General features: G+C 42.6%; 1 protein-coding gene across 5 annotated transcripts; it reads right to left on the bottom strand.

The window, feature by feature from the left end:
* Nucleotides 1-545: 545 nt before the first annotated feature.
* SERTM1 (serine-rich and transmembrane domain containing 1) lies at nucleotides 546-25,727 on the bottom strand. 5 transcript variants are annotated; one of them, XM_010835617.1, is made up of 4 exons: nucleotides 25,363-25,727; nucleotides 24,528-24,868; nucleotides 23,509-23,574; nucleotides 546-3,437 (listed from the first exon to the last, which is right to left on the bottom strand). In XM_010835617.1, exon 4 carries the CDS (start codon nucleotides 3,266-3,268, stop codon nucleotides 2,945-2,947), a length of 324 nt encoding a protein of 107 aa, XP_010833919.1. In that variant the 5' UTR covers nucleotides 3,269-3,437; nucleotides 23,509-23,574; nucleotides 24,528-24,868; nucleotides 25,363-25,727; the 3' UTR covers nucleotides 546-2,944. The 5 variants fall into 5 exon arrangements, with proteins under 5 accessions (XP_010833919.1, XP_010833920.1, XP_010833921.1 ...); XM_010835618.1 differs by lacking the exon at nucleotides 24,528-24,868; XM_010835619.1 differs by lacking the exons at nucleotides 24,528-24,868; nucleotides 25,363-25,727 and adding an exon at nucleotides 24,232-24,503.
* Between the last annotated feature and the right edge of the window lie 410 nt (nucleotides 25,728-26,137).

Here is a 26,137-nt window from a genome sequence, read left to right as displayed (position 1 = left end):
TCCATGGACAGGGGAGCCTGGCAGACTAAGTCCATGGGGTCACAAAGAGGTGGACATGGCTGAGAAACTAACACTTTCACTTTTCCCAACCTAGAATTCATCGAACACTATTCAACAGGATTCTTACCTGGAGAATCCCATGGACAGAGGAGCCACCTGGCAGGTTATACTCCATGGGGTCTCAAAGCGTTGGACACGGCTGATTAACACTTTGACTTTCCTCTGCCACCGTGTGTCTCACTGACCATGAGCATCACCCAGGGTCCTTGTTAAAAATACCGGTTCTCTGGCTCCCTCCTGAGGTCTGGACTGTGGCCTGGGAATATTTCCTGAATAGTTCCCAAGCATCCAGGTGATTCTTCTGATCAGGGACTTATGGAACTCACTGCCCCAGAGGGAGGGGACCCTTCAGGGGTGGGGAGAGGCTGGCATTTTGACCACTCTTTATTGATCCTGCTTCAGTGAGGACTTGAAGGAAAAGCCTTCCCAGGAGAGAAGCTTGTGGACTGCCTCACTGAGAACAAACAATAAGAGAAGAGCCAGGCTTCCAGTGGGCTTGATTTCTTTATTTATAAACCAGTCTTCCAACCTTCCTGAACTTCTTAACACAAATTCATCTCAGGTTGTAGAGTCTGTTATCCTGGCAAGCTGGGAGTGAGAAACCCTATTTTATGTCTTTGAATGTTGCTCCCAATCGCTAACCTTGAGAGCTGGAACCATCGTGGAGGGGAGTTGGGGGATGGGGAAGGGAGGGGTGTGCCTGAAAATTAAAAAAAAAAAAATTAGTTTTAGTCCTAGAAGCCTTTAGATCTCTTCCAGAAGGAAAGTGTAAAGTTACCCCCTTAGAACAGACCATTCGCAGATTATACTGTCATGTGGCAAATTTGCTCCTTTATTTTTTAAAATCAGTTCATCCGAGTCCTTTTTTCCTTGGTAACCAAAATAGCACAAGACTAATCAAAGAGCAAAAGTGATGATATAGATGCCTCTGTAATCCTGTGCAGCTTTCACACAACTCTTAATTGAGAAGGGTGTGAATATACATATATATATATATTATATATTCTATGTTGTGTACAGACACACACACACACACACTGAGAATGCTAATAATGGTCTAAAATAGCAGTTTTCCCAGTCCAGCATTTATACTACATAATAACATTGTAACACACTGCTGTGCTTTAAATGACAGCAGAGGGGAAATTTTCACTCATTATACATTTTAGGGCTGCAACTCTGTGCAGGTCTTATAGTGTTTGGGGGGATTTTTGATACATAAACCTTCCGATATGGTCAGATTTCAGTGAGGCTTATGGATTAAAAAAAAAAAAAAAAACCTGATCCTCACTGTGAATTCACATCTCTCTCAGCATTTTAGAATGACAAAGGTATGCCCTGTAAAAATGGTGCATTCTTTACCCCACTCCAGTTCTGGATGGAGAAGCCATGCAACCAAACCAAAGGGTGGCTTTAAGGCCCCACCACTTCAGATTATTAAATATTTTGGATAAGAAGTGTCTAGTTGCCCTGGGCAGATGGGGCCATGCTGATGCAGGGGCTTTGCAGAATGAATACATTCAGTGTTTACACCGTAGACCACTGATTTCAAAAATTATATTAAAATTCTTACTCTTAAGACGCTGCAAAGGAGCAAAGCTCTTTGCTTGCTTTGTTAGTTTTTTTGGGGGCAACTTGAGTCCCTCCATATTCCATGTCTGTGCTCTCGAGAGTACTTCCTTTCATGCACAAAGCCCCCGAGTTCAACTGTGCTTGGCTGACCACAGTATAGCAGCCCCCTACCCAATGTGAGTGTTTACAGTTTTAAACATAAATCCACATCCCGAAATCCTAATGTAGAGTATTATGCTAACACACAATAATGAATTATCAGAGACATGTAACATCCACAGAGTATATAACAACATAACTATTAAGCAATGGAGTCTTCTAAGTTTTGCAACCTAATGTGAGTGAACAGACATCTGACATCTTGGAGTCAATATAATTCTGCACTGAGCTTATGAAGACTGTGAAACTGAATAAAGGAACATACTTTCACAACCACGAGGAGTGCAAAATACAACTAAATGAGTATTTTCCGTATGTATGATTCCCACTGATGGAAATTATAGATACAAAATAAAAATTTCCAGTGTCTGTTCTGGTGCCTGTCTTAGGAATAGCAACAGCAATTATCACAAAGAATTCCACAAACATAGAGTCATTAAGACTATAACATAAGTAGGAAAAAAAAACCCCAAAGCAGAAATATGTTACAAACAGCATCATAACACTTATTTGTCTTGCTATTAAAAGTTAAAGTCTTCCAGAACTTCTCCATTTATGACTTAATTCATCAATAAATGTGATTTTCATTGGTTAAAGTGAAATGAAATAAAACACTTAGCATATTTTTGCCTCTGGCTGTAGAGATGTTATACATGAAATCCAAACTGATTTTTTTTTTAAACTTGGTGTTTTCCACTTTATCTTTTAAATATGTAAAATATCTTCTACATAGCTCAGACTTCACTTTGCCAGTTTCTGCTGGCTCCGTTGGTTTCATGGTTTTGTAAGAGAAACAGAAGTGCAGAGCCCTGACCCTGACCCAGCTTCCTCTGCGAGGCCGCCTCAGGTGAGTTCAGCCTCAGGTGTCCAGCAGGGTGGCCTGCCCCACTGAGAAGCCAGCTGCAGGTTCATCAAGTGGTCTGGGTGAAATTCCTCACCATGCAAGCATTTCTGTCAGCATCAACTCCTACATTCACAACAAAAAGCATCATGAACAGAAAAAGAAATCAGGGCTGAAGGAGGAGGAGAACCAGGTCTAATTGGTGAAAAAGAACAACATGGGCATTTCTTTCCTGAAGTGCCTGCTTCCTGTGATACTTCCCCTGAGGGAAAACTTCAGCGGCCACGGCACTGAAAGATTCTTCCATTTTCTTCAGGAGGAAAGGTTCGAAAAAGTGGACCTTTGCGAGGAAATACTGCAGACTTCCAAGTTGGTGAAAGAACTCCCAGCGTCGCTTGGATACTCCGGGTAGGAGGAACTGGAGGAGATGATATTTTTGAGCCTCTGGAGGGCGATGATTAAAAGCAGGAGCAGAAAGGCTAACAGGCTGAGGAATATGGACACATAGATGTAGACATTTGACAGGTGGCCCGAGGACGGGTCCACCGATGTGGACAGGGATGTGGGAAACAGCTGGAGGAAAGTTCCGTTCTCCACACTCCCCGAGAATGCAGAGGAAGAGTCAGGTTCAGACATCTTTACCGAAGGTCACAGAATGCACAGTGTATGAAAGTCAGTTTCACACAGGGGTTAAAAGGGACAGAATCAGCATTCCTTCTGCTGTGATAGCCTCAGCAAACACTGCAGCGCAACAGAACTTCTCAGTTTCCAAGCAAAGGCGGCAGGTGCCAGGTGTCCATTGACACTGCAGAAACAAAGACAAAAAACCCCAGACAACTGAGTGTATTATTCAGAAAGAAGTCACATTAACTCTCATTTCCAGTTTTCATTTCAGCATGGCTTAATTATAAAATCCATCGGGGAGGGAAAAAAATGAAATCACTTTCCCAGGAACAAGTAATGTTCCTGACTTTATGTTACAAATGATGATATAAAAATGCACTTTTATTTGATCTCATAGTACCCTAGGTGCCAGGTTTCTCCAAAATAAAAAGGAAAGTACATTTCTGGTGTGTTCCATCTGCTGAGATTTCAACAGATGCTCCAAGCCTACTCTGAGAATAGGACCCCAAAAGTTAGCCGCAAACCCTCCTCCTCCAGAAAATGAATTCCCTGCACTGTCCAGCCCACTAGCACAACTTTTTTTGACCAGTATTTCCTTCTAGCATGCTTTGGAGAATCACTGCACGTGTAAGCTTGCTTCTCATAATTTGCTGACTTGTTTATAAAAGCGTATCTCTTTGGGATCAGGGGCCATTCCTACATATTTGTTTCCTTTTAGGTCTACCTCTGTATTCTGTTCTGCGTATTTTTGGCATTGAATTAAAAACCTTTAGATTGATAAAAGTTGGATTTCCTCTTAATTGTAGAAAGAGTACTGGGTTTGCTGTCAAGAGCCTTAAGTTTGAGACCTGAATTCTCCTTTATCTTTGGGAAGCTAGGCAAATTGCCTAGCTTCTGAGCTTCATTTTTCTCATCTGTAAAATAGTATAGTACTGCCCCAACTGCACACTGTGTTATGCAGGGATCAAGATAGACAGGAAAGCACTCTGTGAACTGTAAAATTGGGCCAAAATGAGCTCAGTGTGTGTGTGTGTGGCAGGGGGAGGTTCATCTGTATGTGGGGTGTATGTGCATGTGGTATGTGTGTGGGGTATGCGTGGTGTGTGTGTGTGTGTGTACGTGTGGTGTGTGGGGGAGTGAGGGGTGTGATGTGTGTGGGTGTGTGTGGGTGTATGGGTGTATGTGTGGGTATACGTGCGGTGGGGGTGAGGGGTGTGATGTGTGTGGGTGTGTGTGGGAGTGTACATGTGTATGTGTGGTGTGGGGGGGGGAGGTGCATGTGTATATGTGTGATGTGTGTGTTGACTACAGGGAAAGAAATGCTCTTGGCCATGTTCCCCTCCTTACGTGGTCCCTGTGAGGAACGCCAGAAACAAAGTGGACGGAGCCAGGTGGGCATCCTGGGAGGGAAGGTGTGTGATTCTGCAGGCTCCAGGCGTGGGTGTGGGTGCGGTGTGTCTCTACCACCCTCGCGTCCATGACTGGAGAAGTCCCAGCCAGCTTCTTCTGCCTAGTCCGTGTGGGGGCGAGGGAAGCAGCCTGAGGGAGAATGATCCCTCTGATGGATGACTCTCTTTCCTCAAATCCAGCAAAGATGCTCTTCCTAGCTCTTTATGGCATTGGACCATTTGGTTGTAAATTTCCAGATTTCCTTGCATCAGATGTAGTGAAATGCTGCCTCTGTACCCTGGCTTTCCCTTTCCCTAATCTCTGCCCGCATTTTACCTTGACAACTTGCCTTTCCTTCCATTCCTCAAATCTAATTAAGTGACTGATTCCTTGAGGGGCTGACAGCGGCCGCTGTGGCTGTGGCTGTGGCTGAGCGGCACTAATGATTCCCAAGAAGGAGGGACCCTCTGAGAGGGCTGCCCTGGCGGCAGTCAAGCCAGCTAACAATCTCAGTGACTCCTCAGAGGAGGCCATGGGACAAGCTCTTAGTATTTCCTAAAATAATGAGACTCCCATTCCTCATTACACTTTGGTGATTTTAATTCCATTAGGCTGCTATAGGCTCCTAAGGATCCTTTGGAAAAAAAAAAGAGGATCACAGTGGGACTGCAAACATGTTCCACTGATCTGGTAGTAATACCATGCCTTATACAGCAGAAAAGTGCCCTAGCCATTCATCTGTAGGGAAAATAGCAGCATCTCAGAGACATCATCCTGGAGAAGGGAATGGCTACCCACTCCAGTATTCTGGCCTGGAGAATTCCATGGACTGTCCATGGGGGTCTGACATGACTGAGCGACTTTCACTCAGAGACAGCATGGTGCATAGGAAAGAATCGTGTAGACTGAATGGAAAGAAATATTCAAGATGTTCTGATAAGACCTCCTAAGTCTAGCTGAGGAAACTAAGGACAAAGATTCTGTCTTGCATTGATATGACAAAAATAAATGTATCTAATTAGAAGATAAGCCAAAACTTCCACCTTTTATACCATCCAATCTCAATTTTCCTATCCTTTGGTAGTAATGATTTTACTCCTTCTTTTTCTGGCATCGGTAAGAAGGTAGGGGCTGTGCATTTTGTGTTGTTCTTCACACAAACTAGTTTGTAGGAGAGGCAGAGCAGGAATTATTATTTCCATTTTGCAGATGAGGAAACTGATCAACAAAGAAATTGTGATTTACTCAGGGTTCACAACTAGTCAGTAACAGAGGACAGAGAGGAACCCATGCCTGAACTGTGTTCTTACTTTCCTCAACTGTGGTAGGAAGAGAAAATGACGACACTCGGTTAGTTCCTACCTGCCACTTACTTTGGACAAGTTTACAGTTCAGTCTTGATATTTGTTTTCCCATCTGTCCAATGATACCTTTTCTACCTCTCCACAAGCTCCTAAGTTAGGATGTGACACTGTGTCCAAAATCATGCTTTGAAAATAAAAAAAGTCCATCCAAGTAAAAGACCAGTAGATATAGGTCTTTCTCAATCCCTCGAAGGACTAGAGGGACTTCCAGGTCTCTGCTAGTCCAATAACTGACACGTACAGGTCATACATTCAGCCGAAATTGGCTGAGTTCTCTAAAACCACCTTTGCTACTCAGCTCTGTATCATTTTCTGGAGGTGAGGTTGGAGGCACCGAATCAGTCACTGGCAATTCAGTGATAGAGCTCACAACTGGCTGCCAGACTAGTTGCTAAATCCAAGGTATCTATTTACAATGTAAATATTCCAAGAGTACGTTTCACCTCCTGAAGATCACCTTCTTTGAGACAAAAGCCCATTGTGAGCCTCAAGTGTCTACGGAAGAGTTTATGGCAACTGAGGCTGAGAATGTTTGGGGAAAGTGTCTGACCTTCCAAGTGGCCTTGGGAGATAATGGTAGAAATGAACAGATGACAACTTGCATCCTCATTCAACATTTCACAATTAAATATCTTCTCTAAATATTCTTCCCCGAATATTTTAGATTTACTATTACTTTCAGAATACTACCTAATTTAAAATGACAGATCTACAAACTTCATTTCACTCTTCTACTCCAAAACAATAGAGTGTACACACTGTTAGAATCATTTTAACTTGATGACATCACTTCTTATTTTCTTATAGATGTCTTAAAAATGGATAACTTTTTTTTCTCTCTGGTGAATGTTTTGAGTCTGTGTATAATGCTGAGGATGACCCAGAGTGTATGTGTTTAGTCACTGAACAGTGTGAATGAGGCTGTAGGTGGTACTGTGGAAACAAAATCAAACAAGTGTGTTTCAAGATGCTGCTTCTTGGGTTGTTTCTCCCAAACAGATTAGGTTCAAAGGAAAAAAGAAAGCGATTTCATCTGAAATGCATAGCCTTGACCCATCCAGGGGCAGCGAGAGCAGACTCTCATTTCATGTGGCACCTAAAGCCATGTGAGGATTGAGATGCATTTTTTTTTCCTCTGACCCATTCTCAGAATTTTTTTTTTTTTTTTTGAGAAAGGAAGAAGAGACAGATTGCATTATAAGTGAAGATCTGGGGAGATGTTTCAGTTCATGATCAGCCAGCTATCCCTTTGTCTCTTGGAATAGAAAAATGTGCTGGGAAGAAGTCTACAAGCGAGGAAGGATGGGCGTGTGATCTCACTGTGAGTCCGGTGGGGTGGGGAGTCAGAGGAACCGCACAGCTAAGGCAGACCTGGCGGAGGGGGGCGGGCCTCCGTTGCACGTCACTCAGTGCCCAGCCTCTGTGACTCCTCTGAAAGAATGGAAGCTTTCCTTCCCAGGGGGTGATTATGAGGACTGTGAAGCTCTGAAGGAGCAAAGCATACTCTCTGCTGTGTGTACCTTCCTGCTTAGTGAAAGGAAGGAGATTTGATAAGCCCTCATCTCTGAGTGCTCTCCCAGAAGCACTGCAAGACCCCTGGGTGGCCAGCTTGTGGGAGGGGCCTCTGCCAGGGTCTTGACTTCTACAATACAGTGGTGGATTAAACCCAGCCTACAGTCAGCCCCCAGTCTGGCACAGCAGTCTCTGAGTTTCTGACCTTTATTTAAATACATTTCTATGTGAATAGCAACTCTGTGAAAGGTTTTTTTTTTGTTGCTGTTGTTGTAGAAAACTGGGACAAGCTGCTTTGTTCCCTTGTGGACATTATTTAGAGTGCCCTAGCTGTTAGGATGTTGCATCAACAGTTCATCGTTATCATGCCCTGCTGTGTCATTCTCCAAAAGGTGGGCCTCCCAAACCATTAGCAACAATTTGATACAGTATTAACATGCATGGTAAAGGCTCTTTCCAGGTCTACAAATGTAAAATGTAATTGTATAATGTAATGAATAGTTTTAGATGATATATTTGATCCCTTTCTTTGTAGGACATGTAGAAACTACCATTTCCAGAATCTGGAGGGGAACTTATCATATCTTAGCACAGTTGTTTCTAGTTCTACTTAGAAAAGAACATGGTTTATATAGGACCTTGAACTTTCCTTTACAATTTGCATGATTTTCTTTTCTCTTAATGCTTTTTCTTCACCTAGTGGCCTTTTAGGTCATGCTAGGTAAGAGAAGGTAGGTGCTGACAATACATACTTTAAATGCAAATCTTCACTTGCAGTCAATGGCAAACACTTACCCCTAGGCTTGCAATAATGAAAATAAAGTTCATTATATTACTACTAACCTTATTCAAAGCTGATTAACCCCATCCATGCATGTATGCTAAGTCACTGCAGTTGTCTGACTTTGTGACCTCATGGACTATAGCCCACCAGGCTCCTCTGTCCATGGGATTCTCCAGGCAAGAATATTGGAGTGGGCTGCCATATATTTGCTTATTTGAGAACTGCTCCTGCTTAGTCAGTACAGTGCTTTGGGAGAAGAATTTTGTGTGAAAATTAGTGGAATCTCATTATGATTCCCTGAGTCAGCACAATAAAAAATAAAACCAAGTAAAGAAAAAAACTGAGTCTATCTGCTATTCAATGTGGAGTTAGAGAGCCATTTCTGAAAAGAAATGTGGAGAGATGAAGTTTCTGGATAACGTCCTAGAATTCATGGTCTGGTCTGGATGCATGTGTGCTAAGTCACTTCAGTCGAGTCGCGTCCAACTCTTTGCAACCCTAGGGACTGTAGCCCGCCAGGCTCCTCTGTCCATGGAATTCTCCAGGCAAGAATACTAAAGTGGGTTGCTATGCCCTCCTCCAGGGGATCTTCCCAGCCCAGGGATGGAACCTGCATCTTTTCTGTCTCTTGCATTGGCAGGCGGGTTCTTTACCACTAGTACCACCTGGGAAACTCCCCTGGACTGGATAATGGCAGCCAAAAATTAAAATGAACAGTCCTCTTTATCTGTAGTTCAAAAGAATGATGAGAAGATGTAATCAGAATTTCTTCATAGTACTCTGGTGAAAATTAAAGAAGTGTTGGAGTAACAGCTTAGTATCTGTGATTTATTTTCAAAACCAGTTTCTAGGGTAGGTCATTAGGTGGCTTTGGATTCAGTCCAATCCCTTACTATCTCTCTTTACCTCGGTGATGGCTTTTATCTCTCTGGATTAGCCTCCGGCTCAGTAAAATATTTCCTCAGCAAAATAATTAAATTATTTTCAGAATACTTTTATGTTAGGCTAGTTATTTTGTTCTGATTCTTTAAAAAATAGTTATCCACATAAGGTATAATTCACAGAATATTCAGAATATACCTTTCTTGATATGCAAAATAGTGTAGATTGAATGAAATTAAAAAATAAAAATAAACAACACAAGAAACTATTTCAAAAGGAGATAGGAACCTAAGTGACCATCTATCTTGTACAGCCTCAAAAGCAATTATAGATAGGAGTTCCCTTGCATCTATAGCACTGTTTTCCTGGGGAAATCAAACTATTATTTGTAATAAAGTTTTGCTACATTCTTGTGAACATTTTTATGCCAAAATCTCTGCCTTAGTAAGAATAATTATTTTTAAATGATATTCCATTAGAAAAAAGAAAGTTTAAGTGGATAATTTTCTGGACAATGATGCATGATGCATGCATTCTCAATCGTGTCTGACTCTTTGCGACCCCATGGACTACAGGCTGCCAGGCTCCTTTGTCAATGGAATTTTCCAGGCAAGAATACTGGAATGGGTTGTCATTTCCTCCTCCAGGGGCTCTTCCTGACCCAGGGATCAAACCTGAGTTTCTTTCACCTCCTGCATTGGCAGCGTATTCTTTACTACTGTGCCACCTGGGAAGCCCCCATTTTCTGGATTAAAAAGGTCAAATATAAAACCAGTATTAGGCATAGTATTTTTGTGATTTTGTAATGATGTTTAGAAAAGACCAAGAAGGGGTCTACCCTGCACTTTGGGAAAATTAGACTCATCTATGTTATTAACACAATGAATCAAATCAAAATGAGAAAAGTGGCCACTTAAAGGTTGAAGGAAGCAGGAACTGGCTCAGAAGTAGCAGAACATGATATGTAGTCACTTTCAGGGAGCAGGAAAAAAGATTATTGGCTATACACTTGATTTAAAGAAAAAGCAAACCGTCAGAGAAATGACTTGAAGATCACAGGCAAAGTTGAAATGAATCAGTGTGAAGAAAGACGGTAAGAAGCCAAGATCGACCTTTCAAGATGTTACAGAATTTTTAATGAGGACTTTGAGGTGCAACTCCCTTCCTCCACTCAGCTCTGATCATTTCCAATTTTTTAGAAGAATATTAAGAAAAATATATATTATTTTAATTCTTGGAGCAACTAGTATACAAAAAAGCTTCCTTATTTTTTTTTTAACATTTTTAAATTTTATTTTTGCTGCCCAAGGGCTTTGTCTAGTTGCTGTGAGAAGGCTTTCTCTAGTCGTGGTGAGCAGGCTGTGGAACACTGGCTCAGTAGCTGTGGCGCATGGGCGTAGTTGCTCTAGGGCATGTGGAATCCTCCCAGACCAGGGATCAAACCTGTGTCCCTGCATTGCAGGGTGGATTCTTAACCACTGGATGACCAGGGAAACCTGCTTGCTTATTTTTAATAAGACGAGACATGTTTTAAAAAATTCTCAACCATGCTCTGGTTGGAGAACCATGCTGTGGTTGGAGAACCATGCTCTGGTTGGAGAATGGCATTTCCTTCTTTCCCATTGCCTTTCATTCTATCTCCACAATTAAAATAATTTGTATTAAGTTTAGTTTTTGTCCAATCAGGAAATGCTCCTAACAGTCTCCTTATGGAGTATGATATTTGGGAAGATTTTGTTCTTGTAAACTTAATTTTGCAATTGCCATAAGTCACTTTTTTAAACTTTTATAGGTAGACCACAGGGTATTCCCGGTCAACTCTCTCAGGCTCCAGGGGCCTTTGAGTGCCCCTAAAACTGTTCTAAGGAGACAGGGAAGAGCTTGGAAATATGGGATTTCTATAAGCTTTGATAAAGTCCACCCTAAATTTAAGCAGATTCCTCTGAAGTAGGCAACTATGGGCCACTGGGACCATGCAGCATAAGAAGAAAGTAAGTGAGCTTGTACAACTCCTGACCAATGCCACTCTTTATTCTCTTGTTTCTATTGTTATTTTCCTTTTTAAATACACATTCTTCTGTTTGTGACTAACCTGATCCCTCTTTCTCTACATTTCCTTCCATCTCCCATAGGTATCTAGGCAAATGTGTTCAGTGAAAACTTTTCTGATGGCATATGCTTCTGTATATGTCTATTACTGTTTTGTGTATACATTATCTTGTAATTTTTCATCTGTATTGTAAATTTTCCAGAGAAGGCAATGGCACCCCACTCCAGTACTTTTGCCTGGAAAATCCCATGGATGGAGGAGCCTGGTAGGCTGCAGTCCATGGGGTCGCTAAGAGTCAGATATGACTGAGCGACTTTGCTTTCACTTTTCACTTTCATGCATTGGAGAAGGAAATGGCAACCCACTCCAGTGTTCTTGCCTGGAGAATCCCAGGGATGGGGGAGCCTGGTGGCTGCCATCTATGGGGTCACACAGAGTCGGACACGACTGAAGTGACTTAGCATTATAAATTTTCAGCTTATAAGAATGGATATGTAGTAAATGTTTTATTCACTTCATAAATTAAACCCCAAGCTTAATTTTCCATTAAAATATCTTGGTAATTGAGGCATATGGAAGACAGAAAGATAAATTATCTAATATATCCACTTATAAAATTTGCACCTAAGAATATGCCAAAACCTAACAAACCATTCTCTTATCTATAAAAATCAGGTGTACAGGTACAATTTGAAAAAAAAAAGTGATGATATAGGTTGTTTGAAAAGAACTTCAGTATTAGCAAATTAATTAAACAGGCCATGATTTATTTATATTTCTCTGTTGACAACTATAGTCATGTATTTGTTTAAACTAAGATGCTTTATAGCCTCTTCTTAGAAATGGACTGGACTATGACAAGTATGTGTGTTTTAAGTCCTGCATTTCCCAGCAAGGACTCAGGCTCACAGAGTCTTCCATCTGATGACATTTTCAACAAAGCATTTACTTGAATTAATAAACCATCGCCCCTCATACTACAACTACAAATAGAACCTTAGTTGATTACATAGCGTGTACGCTGCCCAACCCTCCTGGATATTAGCCCAGTGCTTAGCATAATTCATACATATGGATTCTACTAAATACATTCTCTCATTCTTCCAGTCCTCCATGGCTGAGAGTCAACGTATGATGATGCTTTCCACAGTGAAACGGGTATTTAAAAATAATAATGCTTGGTAATTGGCAGCTTAGGCAGGCTAAGTTTTGGCTACAACCAGTTTTGGCTGTATTACATTATTTAGTATTCAGCTGAATACTCAAAGAAGAAAAAGTAGGATGCAGATGTCGAGATTTATCCTCTAATACAATGAAAGATCCTTGGGCCCATTAAAAGGAAAAATAGCTTTGTTATAAAGGACATTATTATGACAACTGGGGAAATTTGGGCATAGACTGTACATTGGATAACTGCATTGTAGCAAAGTTAAATTTCCTAAGTGTGATATGGGAGGACGTTCTGGTTATTAGGAAATACATGTACAAAGTAAAATATCACAGTAGCAGCAACTAACCTTCAAATGGTCAGCCAAAATAAAAAAAAATTAGTATACACACACATACAGAAAGAAAAGATGATGAAACAAATGTGTTAAAATATTAGCAACTGATTAGTTAAAGGATATATAGGTGTCCATTGTTATTATTCTCATAGTTTTTCAGTAGGATTGGTGATCTTTAACATATAAGTTAGGGAAAGATGGTTTATCCCCAAGGGTATTAAGAAAATATATTTGGTATAATATGCAGTAAGTCAGTAAAAATGTTAGAAGCTTCTAAATAAATACAGTGATTAAGCCTGACTTTTCAGTGGGCTTTGGAGAAGTTCAAATATTTGCTGCACCATCAGCTTATGATGCCCAGAGGTACAGGAAGTGAAGTCTCAGAGAATGAGAGAGAGGAGGTTTAATACTCCTAGGGAACTAGATCCATAGTGGCAGGACAGGCTGCCTGAACACCAGGAATGGTGACTGGCCAGCCAGCCTTGCTCATGACTTCACTCTGCCGCCACTCACTGGTCTAAATCTCTGTCTGGACCTCCAGATGAATGTAAGGTGTTTGATGTTCATCTTACGTCATCAGTCATCCTCAGAGGCAGCCCAGGATATCTTTCCTGCACTTTAAATACCCAGTCAAAGGGAGGGGCTTTGTAGGTATCCTGATTCAAGAAAGAGTAGTTTTCTTTTTTAAAATAATTGAGATATAATTGACATATAGCTTCCCAGGTAGTTCATTGGTAAAGAATCTGCCTGCCAATGCAGGAGACGCAGGTTTGATCCTTGGGAAGGGAAGATCCACTGGAGGAGGAAATGACAACCCCTTCCAGTATTCTTGCCTGGGAAATCCCATGGACAGAGGAGCCTGGCGGGCTATAGTTTATGGGGTCACAAAGAGTCAGACATGACTGGGCAACTGAGCATGCATTACTCTTTAGTATAGCAGCAGTAACTGACATATAACATGGTATTAGTTTTTGGTTGTACAAAAATGATTAGATATTTGTATATTGCAAAAGGATCACTACAAGAAGATAATATGTGCTACCACCCACAGTTGTAATTTTTTCTTAATGATGAGAACTTTTAAGATATTAGCAACTTTAAATATACAATGCAGTAGTATTAACTACAGTCAACATGACAAATGTTATATCCCCATGACTTACTTATTTTATAACTGGAAGTCTGTACCTTTTGACCACCTTTGCACATTTCACACACCTCCCGCCAACCAACTTGTTCTATGAGCTTGTTTTTGTGTTCTTTAGATTCCACATATAAGTGAGATTGTGTGAATTTGTTTTTTGGTCTGACTTGTTTCACTTAGTATACTGCCCTCAAGATCCAAGAGAGAGTCATTTTCTATTGAAGGCTAGTGTGTTGGCAGGCTCTGGGGAAGGTCACTGAGACTCCCAATAGCCAATGAGGTCCAGGTTCCACATAGGGCCCACAGGAAACACAGAAGCAAATAAACTCAGCAAAAGTGGGAAACTTGATTTAGGCATCAAGCATCGGTCTTCAAACTCCAAGTTCAGCAGATCAAAGAACTCATGCTTCCTGCATTTCAAATCTAGCAGCCACCTCCCTGATCGCTCTGGTTTGGGTGCGTCCTAATACTATTGTGGCAAGAAGAATAAACCCAAATACGTGAACTCTCTTACAGTTCAGGGTCTGCATCTTTTGAAATAGGAGCCAGTAAACAATTTTTAAAGAATGAAACTGCTGCTTCTACTACTGCTGCTAAGTCGCTTCAGTCATGTCCGACTCTGTGCGACCCCATAGACAGCAGCCCACCAGGCTCCCCCATCCCTGGGATTCTCCAGGCAAGAACACTGGAGGGGGTTGCCATTTCCTTCTCCAATGCATAAAGCGAAAAGTGAAAGTGAAGTGGCTCAGTCGTGTCCGACTCTTCGCGACCCCATGGACTGCAGCCTACCAGGCTCCTCTGTCCATGGGATTTTTTAGGCAAGAGTACTGGAGTGGGCTGCCATTGCCTTCTCTGAAGAATGAAACTAGTCATTGAAAAATGCAGCTGCAAATTTTTTTAAAATATGGAGCATTGACATTAATAGTGCTTTTCTTTAGTCATAAGCAATCATATGACTGAGGCTCTAGGTAGGTACCCTAAATTGATGAGTACCAGATGAGTCAGATTTTAGGCAGAGGTTACATAAAACACCAACCATATAAGGAGACAAAGTGCCCTCTCATGGCTCTGAAATTACTCTTCTACCAGGATTCCCAAGTTCACCAGCAAAGGCAGGAGACAGAAATGAGGACAGTGTGTCCTTCATCAGGAAAGCATGTTCCCTCAAGAAACTTCCCATGGTCCTGCTAATCCTTTGTGTAAACAGAGCAGCAGAGCTTGCCTTAAAATTCTCTCATTCATCCTTCCTTTTTCTCTCAGGCAGCACAATAAACTCAAAAGTCTGGCTAACAAAAAGAATGTCTACGTGTTCCTTGTAACACGGAGCACCATGACACGGCAGACTATCAAATGTAGAGGAAATCAAGTCCCTGGCAACCTGTTATTTGAGATAACAACCCAGGACTAGAATTTGTCAAAGACAATATGGAAGCAATAAGCAAATGTAGGCTCAAATGCTCCCAGAATGTATTTCACTTTTAAAAATGGGAAGAGGTCAAACTGGAAAATAATTAGTCATTATTTGTAGAAAACAGACTACCACACTGCTGGCCTATATAAAAGACTTATACATTCTTTTAAAAGTACAAATAAATATGGCTTTACTCATGAAAATCACGAGGATCTTTTATACAAGATTTATCAGACTTTGGCTTTGCCCTTTATGAAGGTTGAGCTCTCCACTTTACCTTTCAGGCTGTGTGCTTTGTGTTTTTTTTAATTAAATTTGTAGGAATACCCTTAATCAGAAGCACGCATTCACACATCACTCATTTCTCTCATATCTGAGTGCTTTTTTATTTCAGTGTATGTGCACTGGATGTAGAGGCAACATCGTGCCAGAAGAGTGGTGAGAAGTAGCAGGGGGTGGTGCAAGGATCCCCAGGTCATTGTGGAATGAAAGGAGGTCTTCAGAATGTGACAGGCAGAGGAAGCTGGATCTGACATGCTTGTATAGGAGAAGGGATGTCCAGATAAACGAGTTTGGAAAAACAGCAGCACAATGAATGACAGCAGCTGATATGTATTCAATAAAAGCATATACTAGTTGTGTGTATATGTGTATGTGTGTGTGTGTATGGCACAGGGGTATTTTCTTTAATCTTCACAAGTCTGTACTGTAGTTATTATTATCCCTTACCTTGCTTTAACCAATGAGAAAATTAAGGATCAGAGAATTCAAAAGCTTGCCCAAGGTTACCCAGACACTTAGAGGCCAGGCTGGAATTCAAATCTATATCACCATGTCTCCACATTTTATGTTCATTCCATTTCTTCTCTCTGGGGAGGTTGAAGATAAAGGAGGAATACATTTGAGACCTGTGGTCATCAGTGATGCTTACATGTTTCTGCTGTCCCTCCCTCTGTCCAGGCATGTTGTACGGCTGCGTGTTTCCACCCCCTCTGAAACTAGGGTGGCCACATGACTTGTTTTGATCAGTAAAATTCGCAGAAAATTTTACATGTGTTACTTGTGGGTATAAAATGCAAGACTACATGTGAGATTTGCCACATACCTTCCCTCTGCTCCAATCACTGTGTGAATTTGCTTCTCTTGTGGCTCAGCTGATAACGATTCCGCCTGCAATGTGGGAAACCTGGGTTTGATCCCTGGATTGGGAAGATCCTCTGGAGAAGGGAAGGGCCACCCACTCCAGTATTCTGGCCTGGAGAATTCCATGGACTGTATAGTCCATGGGGTCACAAAGAATTGGATATAACTGAGCAACTTTCACTTTCACCTTTCTTTCACGTTTGAGATTTGCCTTCCCTCTGCTGCAATAACTGTGGATTTGGGCCAGCTTCTGCCAATCTGGGTTCCTGGGTGACCAAAGCCAATGCATTCACCCCTTTCTGGTTATGTGAACACTTAGTGTGAACAATAAGTAGACTTCTGTTGTTTTAAGCCACTGAGATGACTCGCTTATTTTGTACTGTAGCATCATCTACCTTCTACTGACTGACTCACTATGACAGCAGAGATTACAATGGTATATAACAAACTGACTTTAAAGCAGTCAAATTCTGAATAATGGAGAGCTGCATGAATTACTATATATTATATTAAAACTCTCTTTTGGCACTGCTAAAAAAGAAGGTTGTAAAGCATGTTTTTGGTTAGCTTTAATTTCATACAAGAGTGAGGTTTAAAGGAATGAGAGTGAGCTATTGATACAGCTACACACATTCCCTGACAAGCTGGAGCATTTAGTTCAGTTCAGTTCAGTCGCTCAGTCATGTCCGACTCTTTGAGACTCCCATGGACTGTGGCACACCAGGCTCCCCTGTCCATCACCAACTCCTGGAGCTTATTCAAACTCATGTCCATCGAGTCAGCGATGCCGTCCAACTATCTCATCCTCTGTCATCCCCTTCTCCTGCCTTCAGTCTTTCCCAGCATCAGGGTCTTTTCCAATGAGTCAGTCCTTCACATCAGGTGGCCAAAGTATTGGGAGTTTCAGCTTCAGCATCAGTCCTTCCAATGAATATTCAGGACTGATTGCCTTTAGGGTGCATGAAGAGGTGCTATTTTATATGGACAGTCCTGCCCAGCTGTCGCTTTAACCTGCACAAATGGTTTCAAGAGGGACTAAAGTGAAAATGAAAGTCACTCAGTCATGTCCAACTCTTTGCAACTCCATGGACTATATAGTCCATGGAATTCTCCAGGCCAGAATATTGGAGTGGTAGCCTTTCCCTTCTCCAGGGGATCTTCCCACCCCAGGTCTCCCGCATTGCAGGTGGATTCTCTACCAGCTGAGCCACCAGGGAAGCCCAAGAATACTGGAGTGGGTAGCCTATCCCTTCTCCAGCAGATCTTCCATACCCAAGAATTGAAGAGTCTCCTGCATTGCAGGCAGATTCTTTACCAACTGAGCTATCAGGGAAGCCCTCAAGAGGGACTAGGGGAGAGACAATAAAGACATGAAGACTAACTCAAGACCCCTAATGGATAAAACAACTCATTATAAAAATAATGGGATAGTGGTAGTGACTTTGGTTAAGAAAACTATTCTTTGATACAATCAATGATTAACTCAACAACTTGTTAACCATGTACTATGTAAGGTAAGGTGATAAAATATTACTATATGTGCATGAGTCTAATGCACATACATATTTTTATAGTGACCATCTTGATTAAAAATTCTAAAAATCCTCTCTTATATTACCTACCTTATATGTCCCTTGTTACATAGCCACATGCTACTTTTCCAGTCTCATTTTTCTCTTGTCTCTGAGAATGGTGTTCCAGGCATATTAAACTATTATAGATTCCCCATATATTTTGAATTCTTATATTTAATTCTTATATTTGTATGTCTTCTCCCCAACTCCACCCCAAATCCAATTTGTTCATTCTTTAAGACTCTGCAAACCTTCCTGCATCTGCCTCATCTGGTAATTCACTCGTAATATAAATCCCTACCTATTTTTCTCTAAGCAAGTTTCTGGCTCCTTCTTCTGTATTCTCAGGATACTTTCTATACCTTTCTACAATAGCATTTCTCACATTTTATTATACTTGTTACATTCGTTGACCCACTGGTCTGCTTTGATAGACTATGTACTCTTAGAATAGAGGACTAATCTTTCTATCTATGAATCAGCAATCTCTATTATAAAGATTCTCAATAAGTATTTGAAGGAATGAAGGAATCAAAGGGTAAAAGAAATGAGAAACTTGAAGCTTCTTGGAGAGCTAGTTTCTATCTATTCTACTTTTGGATTCACAATAATATTTATTGAATGAAGGAATAAATGATCTTGTATTAAATCATACTGATAAGGCAAAGGGTAGCTATTCAATAGTGGAAAAAAATGATGAACATGCCCTAAATTTATAAATATTTTAGTTAGGGCAATAAAATGAATAGTTCCATGCTCCAGAGCAAACTTGGACCATACTTTTATCAAGCAATTGTATCTCTCAACAATATTCAACAAAGATTTTATTGAGTTTCTTGTCCACCAGGATAATGGAGGAATCTGCTGTCAACACTGAAATATATTATCATGAATGTAGTTGCGTGGCTGGAATGAATGTATTCTGAAGAGCACAATAAAAATCAAAAGGGAGTTTACCATAGTGAATCAGTGAAGATGTGACTGGATATGGAAACAGGGTGCATTGTTTTTTTTTAAAATATAAAGTCTATGATAATCCCATTCTTTGAAAATCACCAAGTCTCGTACAATCACAGTCCTTGTCTCTCTGCTCATCTGTGGAAGTAAAAAGGGTCAAGGGCAATACGCTGATCACTGTAGGGAAGGGTATTATAATTAGCTGCGTACAGGAACACTATGTTTTGTGGTGCTATTAGTCTCTCTGTCTCAAAGTTAAATATACCTTCCGCTCAAAAAAAAAACTAAAAAAAAAAAAACAAAACCAATTTCAATAGAAAATGAGCACAGGAAGAGAAAATGTTTACATTTTTACAAATTTCTCAATTTAACTACAAAGCCCACCTTAGAGATCAGTGCTACTATTCGAATAGCCACTTGACTCCCTCAGGAATAGGTGGGTTATGAGTCCTTGTGAGAAGAGGAACTTCAAAGCACTGCTTCCTTCAAGAAGGTTTTACTACCAAAAAATCATCCAAGCTAAAAAGTCTGCTTTCATGCCTTATTTGATTTATATTCTGGCTCAAGTTCCGTCTCTCCTGGTGAATGAGTAATTAACAATTCAAGCGCTGGTGCGTGAACTGTACTTTGAGTAGCACTTCATCTCGATTGCAGCCATGGTAATGTGAGCAGTGATCTCCCCAGCAGTATTGTGTTAGGAAACTGATCCAGACTTCCGCTTCTTAGAAAATAATAAAAGGGATGAAAACAGTGGAGCACAAAAGGAGCAAATATTTTCTCTCCTCATTCACTGAACTAACTTAAGACACTTTTCATGCATCTAACACATTCCTTCTTTCCTGCGTTTACTCTCAATATTGACTTTCCTCCGTGAAGGGAAAGTTATATGTATTTAATTATACATTAAAGGATAATGGTTTTTTTTTAATAGAATCAAAGAGTTGGAAGTCCTTAAAAATCAAGAAACTGATGTTTCTGAAAGTTAACTGAATTTTGAAGGTTATTGATTATACTCCTAATGGAAAAAGAAGGCAGAAGAAAGAAGCCACAAAATGAGAGCCTAGGACTCCTTTCCCGATTTTAAATCCAACTAACTCAGCTGGGCTAGGTGGCCAACAATAGGAAATCAGATGAAAAACAAGTTAGTCAATTTCTTTTGTTATCCAGAGGTTAATTCATGATACCAATTGAAATATGTGCCAGGCACGGTCCAATGGATAAATATAAGATCAAACTTGATAGAAATGATAAAGTGATGAGGACAGAATGAAGGATTTTGGAAACTAATTCCGTTGAATCAGGCCACCTTTGTTGACAAGGAATCTTTGAAGGTCTGAAAAGCATCAATCAATATTACACTGTCAATCTGAACAGCACGGTGCCCGTAATCTAGCACTTGAATCATGAAAACTGAGGTCAACAAGCTCACCAACGACTTTCTCATGAGGAATTGTTAGAATAATCAATTGGTTGCCAAGGCATGTGAGAAGCACGAGGGATGGTATTGGTAAGTATTTTATTTTTTGACCTGGGTTCCATCTGCATGGGTGTGTTCAAATTGAACACAAAAAATCATAAATTATGTGCTTATGACTTGTGTACTTTCACTATGGATGTTAAGTAACAATAAAAATTATCTTTTTAAGTGGGAAAAATATGTTGGGCATATAGAAGATACTCTGGATCACAGTGGGGAATATCTACTACTTGTTGGATGTATTACTGAGTCCTTTCTGTTTTATTGAAGAAATGCACAGCATTGGGATTTCTTTGGAAGGAATGATGCTAAAGCTGAAACTCCAGTACTTTGGCCACCTCATGCGAAGAGTTGAGTCATTGGAAAAGACTCTGATGCTGGGAGGGATTGGGGGCAGGAGGAGAAGGGGATGACAGAGGATGAGATGGCTAGATGGCATCACTGACTCAATGGATGTGAGTTTGAGTGAACTCCGGGAGTTGGTGATGGACAGGGAGGCCTGGCGTGCTGCGATTCATGGGGTCGCAAAGAGTCGGACACAACTGAGCAACTGATCTGATCTGATAGGTCAATAATACAAATAATAAATCCTGATAATTTACCCTATAGGGAAAAATAAGACAAATTTAAAGGGTGCACGCACAAAGATGTACTCTGTAGCTGAACACTGGAACTACCAATGAGTCAAAGATTGGTTAAACAAATGATGGCAAGATTGTACAAATAGGGAATTCTGGTATAATCAAAAGAATTATGTTTTCTAACATGGAAAGACGCTGGACATGTCTGGCAAAGTAAAAAAGTAAACTTTAGAGTTGTGCATAGTATGATTCTGTTTTTATAAAATGATTACCAGCCTGGCTGTTGCTGCTATGCATGCATGTGCACGCGCACACACACACACACACACACACACACAATTTTAGTGACATGCAAAAACCAAACCAAACTAAACTAAAAGAGATAAGAGGTTATGTACCAGGTTGCTAACATATGGTTTTGTTAGCAGGTGATATTATGGGCATGTTCACATTCTATTTTGTGCATGTCTGCATTTGAATGTTGGTACAAGAAAATGAATCTTAATCAGAAAATGCAGGTATCTTCATTAAGAAATAGAAATAAAATTTAATAATAACTTATGCAGTAAAATATTCCTGATTAAGCCCAGAACTCTTTCTCTTCTCCCCTTCCTTCTTTTTTGTAACGTATATGCTTAACACAAGCCTTTAAAGTGGTTCATATGTACCTTTTATTTCAAAGTTTAAGACTCTCAGGCTGAGGCCAGTAAGTCAACCTGCCCAAAAAGACGTGACTGTACTTTCTGTTACAATTGCATTTTACAGCATGTTCTGAATGTTCTGTTTAAGCAACGAGAAGAGTAAGTCCCTCTGCTATGATCCTGGTCACAGGAAAAGTGAAAGTGAGTAAGAACCAAACCAGCATGATTGGCAATAGTTGGCAAATTGCCGGTCACGTCTGATGAGTACTAGATGACCATGGCAAAGGAAAGCTGCTGTCTTGGCTACCCCAGGGGGCAAATCTGTCCTCTAAATGTTCCCTGAATGAATATCTTTAGTGTTTTGACTGTGATTGAAGTCAACTTCTTGTCTTTGTGAGTTTGAAATAGGTTCTTAACAGCCACCTATCCTTTTGTTTTCCATCAAAAACTGTATTCAGGTCTGTTACCTTCTTAAGTTACACTTTTTAACAACTATTATAGGCTTATAATTTCCACACCTGTTCACTATTGTCTATAACAATGTCAACATCAAGATCAAGCCTGTAATATTGTACAAATAATGAATCTGGACTGACTGAAAAGTGAAAGAAAGTGAAGTCACTCAGTCATGTCCGACTCTTTGCAACCCCATGGACTGTAGCGTACCACGCTCTCTGTCCATGGGATTTTCCAGGCAAGAGTACTGAAGTGGGTTGCCATTTCCTGCTCCAGAGGATCTTCCTGACTCAGGGTTGAACCTGGGTTTCCCGCATTGTAGGCAGATGCTTTACCATCTGAGCCACCAGGGAAGAGTCTGATCTCCCATCTTAACACAACTTATGCATGTATGTTAAGTCACTTCAGTTATGTCTGCCTCTGTGCAACCCCACAGACTGTAGCCCACCAGGCTCCTCAGGCAAGAATACTGGAGTGGGTTGCCATGCCCATGGGATCTTCCTGACCCAGAGATTGAACCCATGTCTCTTATGTCTTCTGCATTGGCAAGCGATTTCTTTACCACTAGCGCCACCTCAGAGAAGGTGATGGCAACCCACTCCAGTGTTCTTGCCTGGAGAATCCCAGGGACAGAGGTGAGCCTTGTGGGCTGCCGTCTATGGGGTCGCACAGAGTCGGACATGACTGAACCAACTTAGCAGCAGCAGCAGCGCCACCTGGGAAGCCGTTACAACTTCAGTTCAGTTCAGTTCAGTTGCTGAGTCGTGTCTTAACTGTTTGCGACCCCACAGACTGCAGCATACCAGGCCTCCCTATCCATCACCAATTCCCGGAGCTTACTCAAACTCATGTCCATTGAGTCAGTGATGCCATCACAACTTAATAGAGGACAATTTAAAAGTTAGGAACTCAGAAAGTATTTATGACAGTCTCTCGTGTTCCTGATGTGAATTCAGACACTATTTTGGCTAGATTGTGCCATTTCATGTTTAGATATACTATTAAATTGTATATGGCTACTTGACCATTCAGAACCCTCATTGTTTTGTTGCCAAAATTTAGTGTAGACTTAACAATGACGGTGTCTTGGTTCCAAAGGTGAGCATGGGTTCTATTCATAGGGAACTCTTGAAGGAGTCATTCCATGTCATGAGACTGAGCTTCTCAGAACACTGGATCCCACAGAGATATCTACTACAAGTCAGAATCAGAGGTGCTGAGGCCCTAGAATGTGGCTCAGTAGTCTGCTACCCTGGACCTGAAAAGGCCAGTGGATGTACAGATGTACACCAGCACATTATGTATCTCTTTACATCACAGACATCCAGGAAAATCTGCTGAATTGAACTAACCAGCGGCAGAGAGAACAGAATGGATCTTACCTTCGGTGAGGCTTCTTTAAAGAGAACCATAAAGGTGTGTGTGGTGAGCTCTTCAAAGCGCTTTGCCTTTATGTAGAGGAATCAAAGATAGTAAATAAATAAGCCAAATAAATAATAAGCCTCCAACCCAAACACAGAAATGGAACACTCCACCCATTTTCTGGAACTCACTATTCCCAGACTACTTCTGAGGTTGGCAAACGGTTCCCCATGCCTGATGCCCAGCATTTGAAGGTGACTGGGGCATCCTCTGTGGGGCTGGTGTCAATGCAAGACAGCGTCACTAACACTTCAAAAGGCCATTTGTCTATACAGTATAGATCAACTGTGTGCAGATTATAAAGGGTGTGCATGTGTGTGCGGGGGTGAGGGTGGGGGTAAAATGCCTTTATACTTAGTAAAATAGTGCCAATATATTTGAGCATGCCTCCGAGCCAGATCACAAATAAGCTAAAACTAGTTAAATATACCTTTTTTTGTCTTTTTAGGGAGGATGCATTGGGCTTAATGCATTAGGGGGTTAAACCTTTGAAGAAAAGGGTATCACTTATTTTGCCTCTTTTCCTGTTGATAGGCAACTGTCTTTACAGTGAATCTGGAAAATCTAAAGTGAAAAGCACCTGGGGGAAAAAGAAAAAAAAAAAAGGCCTTTCGGGGCGTGGTCCCTATGGTGGGCCCGGGAATGCTCAGGACATATCGCCGCCTGTTTCCCGCCCTTGGCACCTGTAGTCTGGGCTGAATTAAATGCGAAGGCTGTGAGACGTCCTGTAGCCGTCCGATCCCATTCTCGCCCGCAAAGAACCATCCAAGTGCTTACTTCAGCACAGAATTTTCCAAAGGAAATTTTACAAGCAGAGGAAATGAAGGACAGTAAGAAACGGACCCCATCCCTGGAGTCTGGCACCAAACCCAGCAACAGCGGGGCCCCAGGCGTCTGGCGGTGGAAAGCGAGCGGGTGCCTGGGACTCAACGAGACGAGTCTGTGAATGGAGGAGTCCGATGCTCCCCGCAGGACTCACCTTCCTCCTCAATTAGAAATCAGACAGTCTGCCCATGGTCCACGGACCTCGTCAGGAAAACGCGGGATTCCAGCGTCTCACCAGATCAGGGAAAACGGGGAGGAAGCCGACGCGTTTTCCAACAACAAGGACTCGGAAAACCGCGACTGGGGAACGGCAGCCTGTTCCGCGCCGGGAGAACTTGCTCGGATTTGGAGCCGCCGGGGACCGGTGAAGACGCACGCGAGGCAGGTAAGGTACAACGCGGGCGGTCAGTGTGCGCGCCGCGAATCCTCAGGAAGGGAGGGGTTACCCTAGAAATCCAGGTGGGCGCCCAACAGACACGAACGTGACCGCACACACTGCAAAGGCGAGAATAACCTTTCTCGCAGAGGCGAGCGTGCACCGAGACACACTCCGCAAAGTGTAGAAGTGCCTGCACTTAAGCGGGGGAATCAACCCATCTCTGCAGCCGCAGACGCGAGGGCAGACATCCCCGGCGCCCCGTGTCCGGGATAGAAGCGGGTCATCCCGGGACCAAGGACACGGCGTCCTACTGTAGCCCCGAGGAGTCACCGGAGAATAGGCAGAGACGGGCAGCGGAAGCTGCTCGCCTGCGCGAAGGGGACACATTCGGGGGTGACCAGAACAAGGAGCTCAACCGCTGGGAGCCGGGGAGAGTTGGCGAGGGAGGTCGGGAGGGAGTGGAGCCTCTGGGACCCGAGGCCACCCCAGGAGAGGAGTCGGGGTGCCGGTGGCACAGGGCAAGCCCCCTCCAGCGCTCGGCACCCCGCGCCTCCCCGGCTCCCACTCCTCTGCCTACGCTCGCGGGCGGCGTCCGGAGCCCCTCACTGACCTGCGGATCGGGGCGCGCGGATGTCCCCTGCCGGCTCCCGAGCGTCGGGGTGGGACGGGCTGCGTCGAGCTCCTCGCAGGCGCTCCGGGTCTCGCCGATCTGCGCAGGAGAAGCGGTCGGCGGGAATGGTGGAGCGCACCGGTGCTGCGCGCGGCTGGGGCGCACGGGCTGGCGGCGGGCGCAGCGGGAGGCTTCCCTCCACCCAGCAGCCACACAGCCAATGGCGGCGAGCGGGGCCCACTCCCTGCCGCCCCCCAGCCCCTGCTCGGGCGGACACTCTGTGCTAGGACTGGAGCCAGGCTCCGGCAAGGGAGGAGCTTGCGCCAGCGTCGGAAAATCCTGGAGCGGGAGGAGACTCTTGCGCAGGGAACCCCATCTGGGGAAGGCAGATGTGGTGGCCTCAACTTTTGTACGTGTGTGTGTGTGTGCGCGCGCGCGCGCACGCATTGAGGGAGGCGACTGGGGACTTAGGGACCTTTCTCTTCAGGCAAAAGCATCTACTTTCTGACAACTCTTCCCCTCTTTTGTGAATCCCACGCAGCCCCCAACTCCAAACCACGAGTCTCGGTGCATCTCAGGAAGCCCAGCTCTGAGCTGCGTTGGGGGCATCGCCCGGTCCTGTGATGTGCCTCGCCTCAGACCTCTCTCCTCCAGCGTTTCTCTTCTTCCCCCTTCCGAGACCTTTGCCAGATCATCAGATGAGATGAATAGGATTGCAGTTTCCATCACTGACAGGGAGACAGGCAATCCTAGAAATTCCCTACTGGGCCACTGG

Source organism: Bison bison, unplaced genomic scaffold (assembly GCF_000754665.1).
Source record: "Bison bison bison isolate TAMUID 2011002044 unplaced genomic scaffold, Bison_UMD1.0 scf7180017864048, whole genome shotgun sequence".
Lineage (NCBI taxonomy): Eukaryota > Metazoa > Chordata > Mammalia > Artiodactyla > Bovidae > Bison > Bison bison.
Note: the sequence above shows the minus strand (reverse complement) of the source record. Positions and strands in the feature narration are given on the sequence as shown.

Coding starts and splice junctions, on each gene's coding strand:
- SERTM1 (XM_010835617.1), bottom strand. CDS start 3,268: ATGTCTGAACCTGACTCTTCCTCTGCATTCTCGGGGAGTGTGGAGAAC.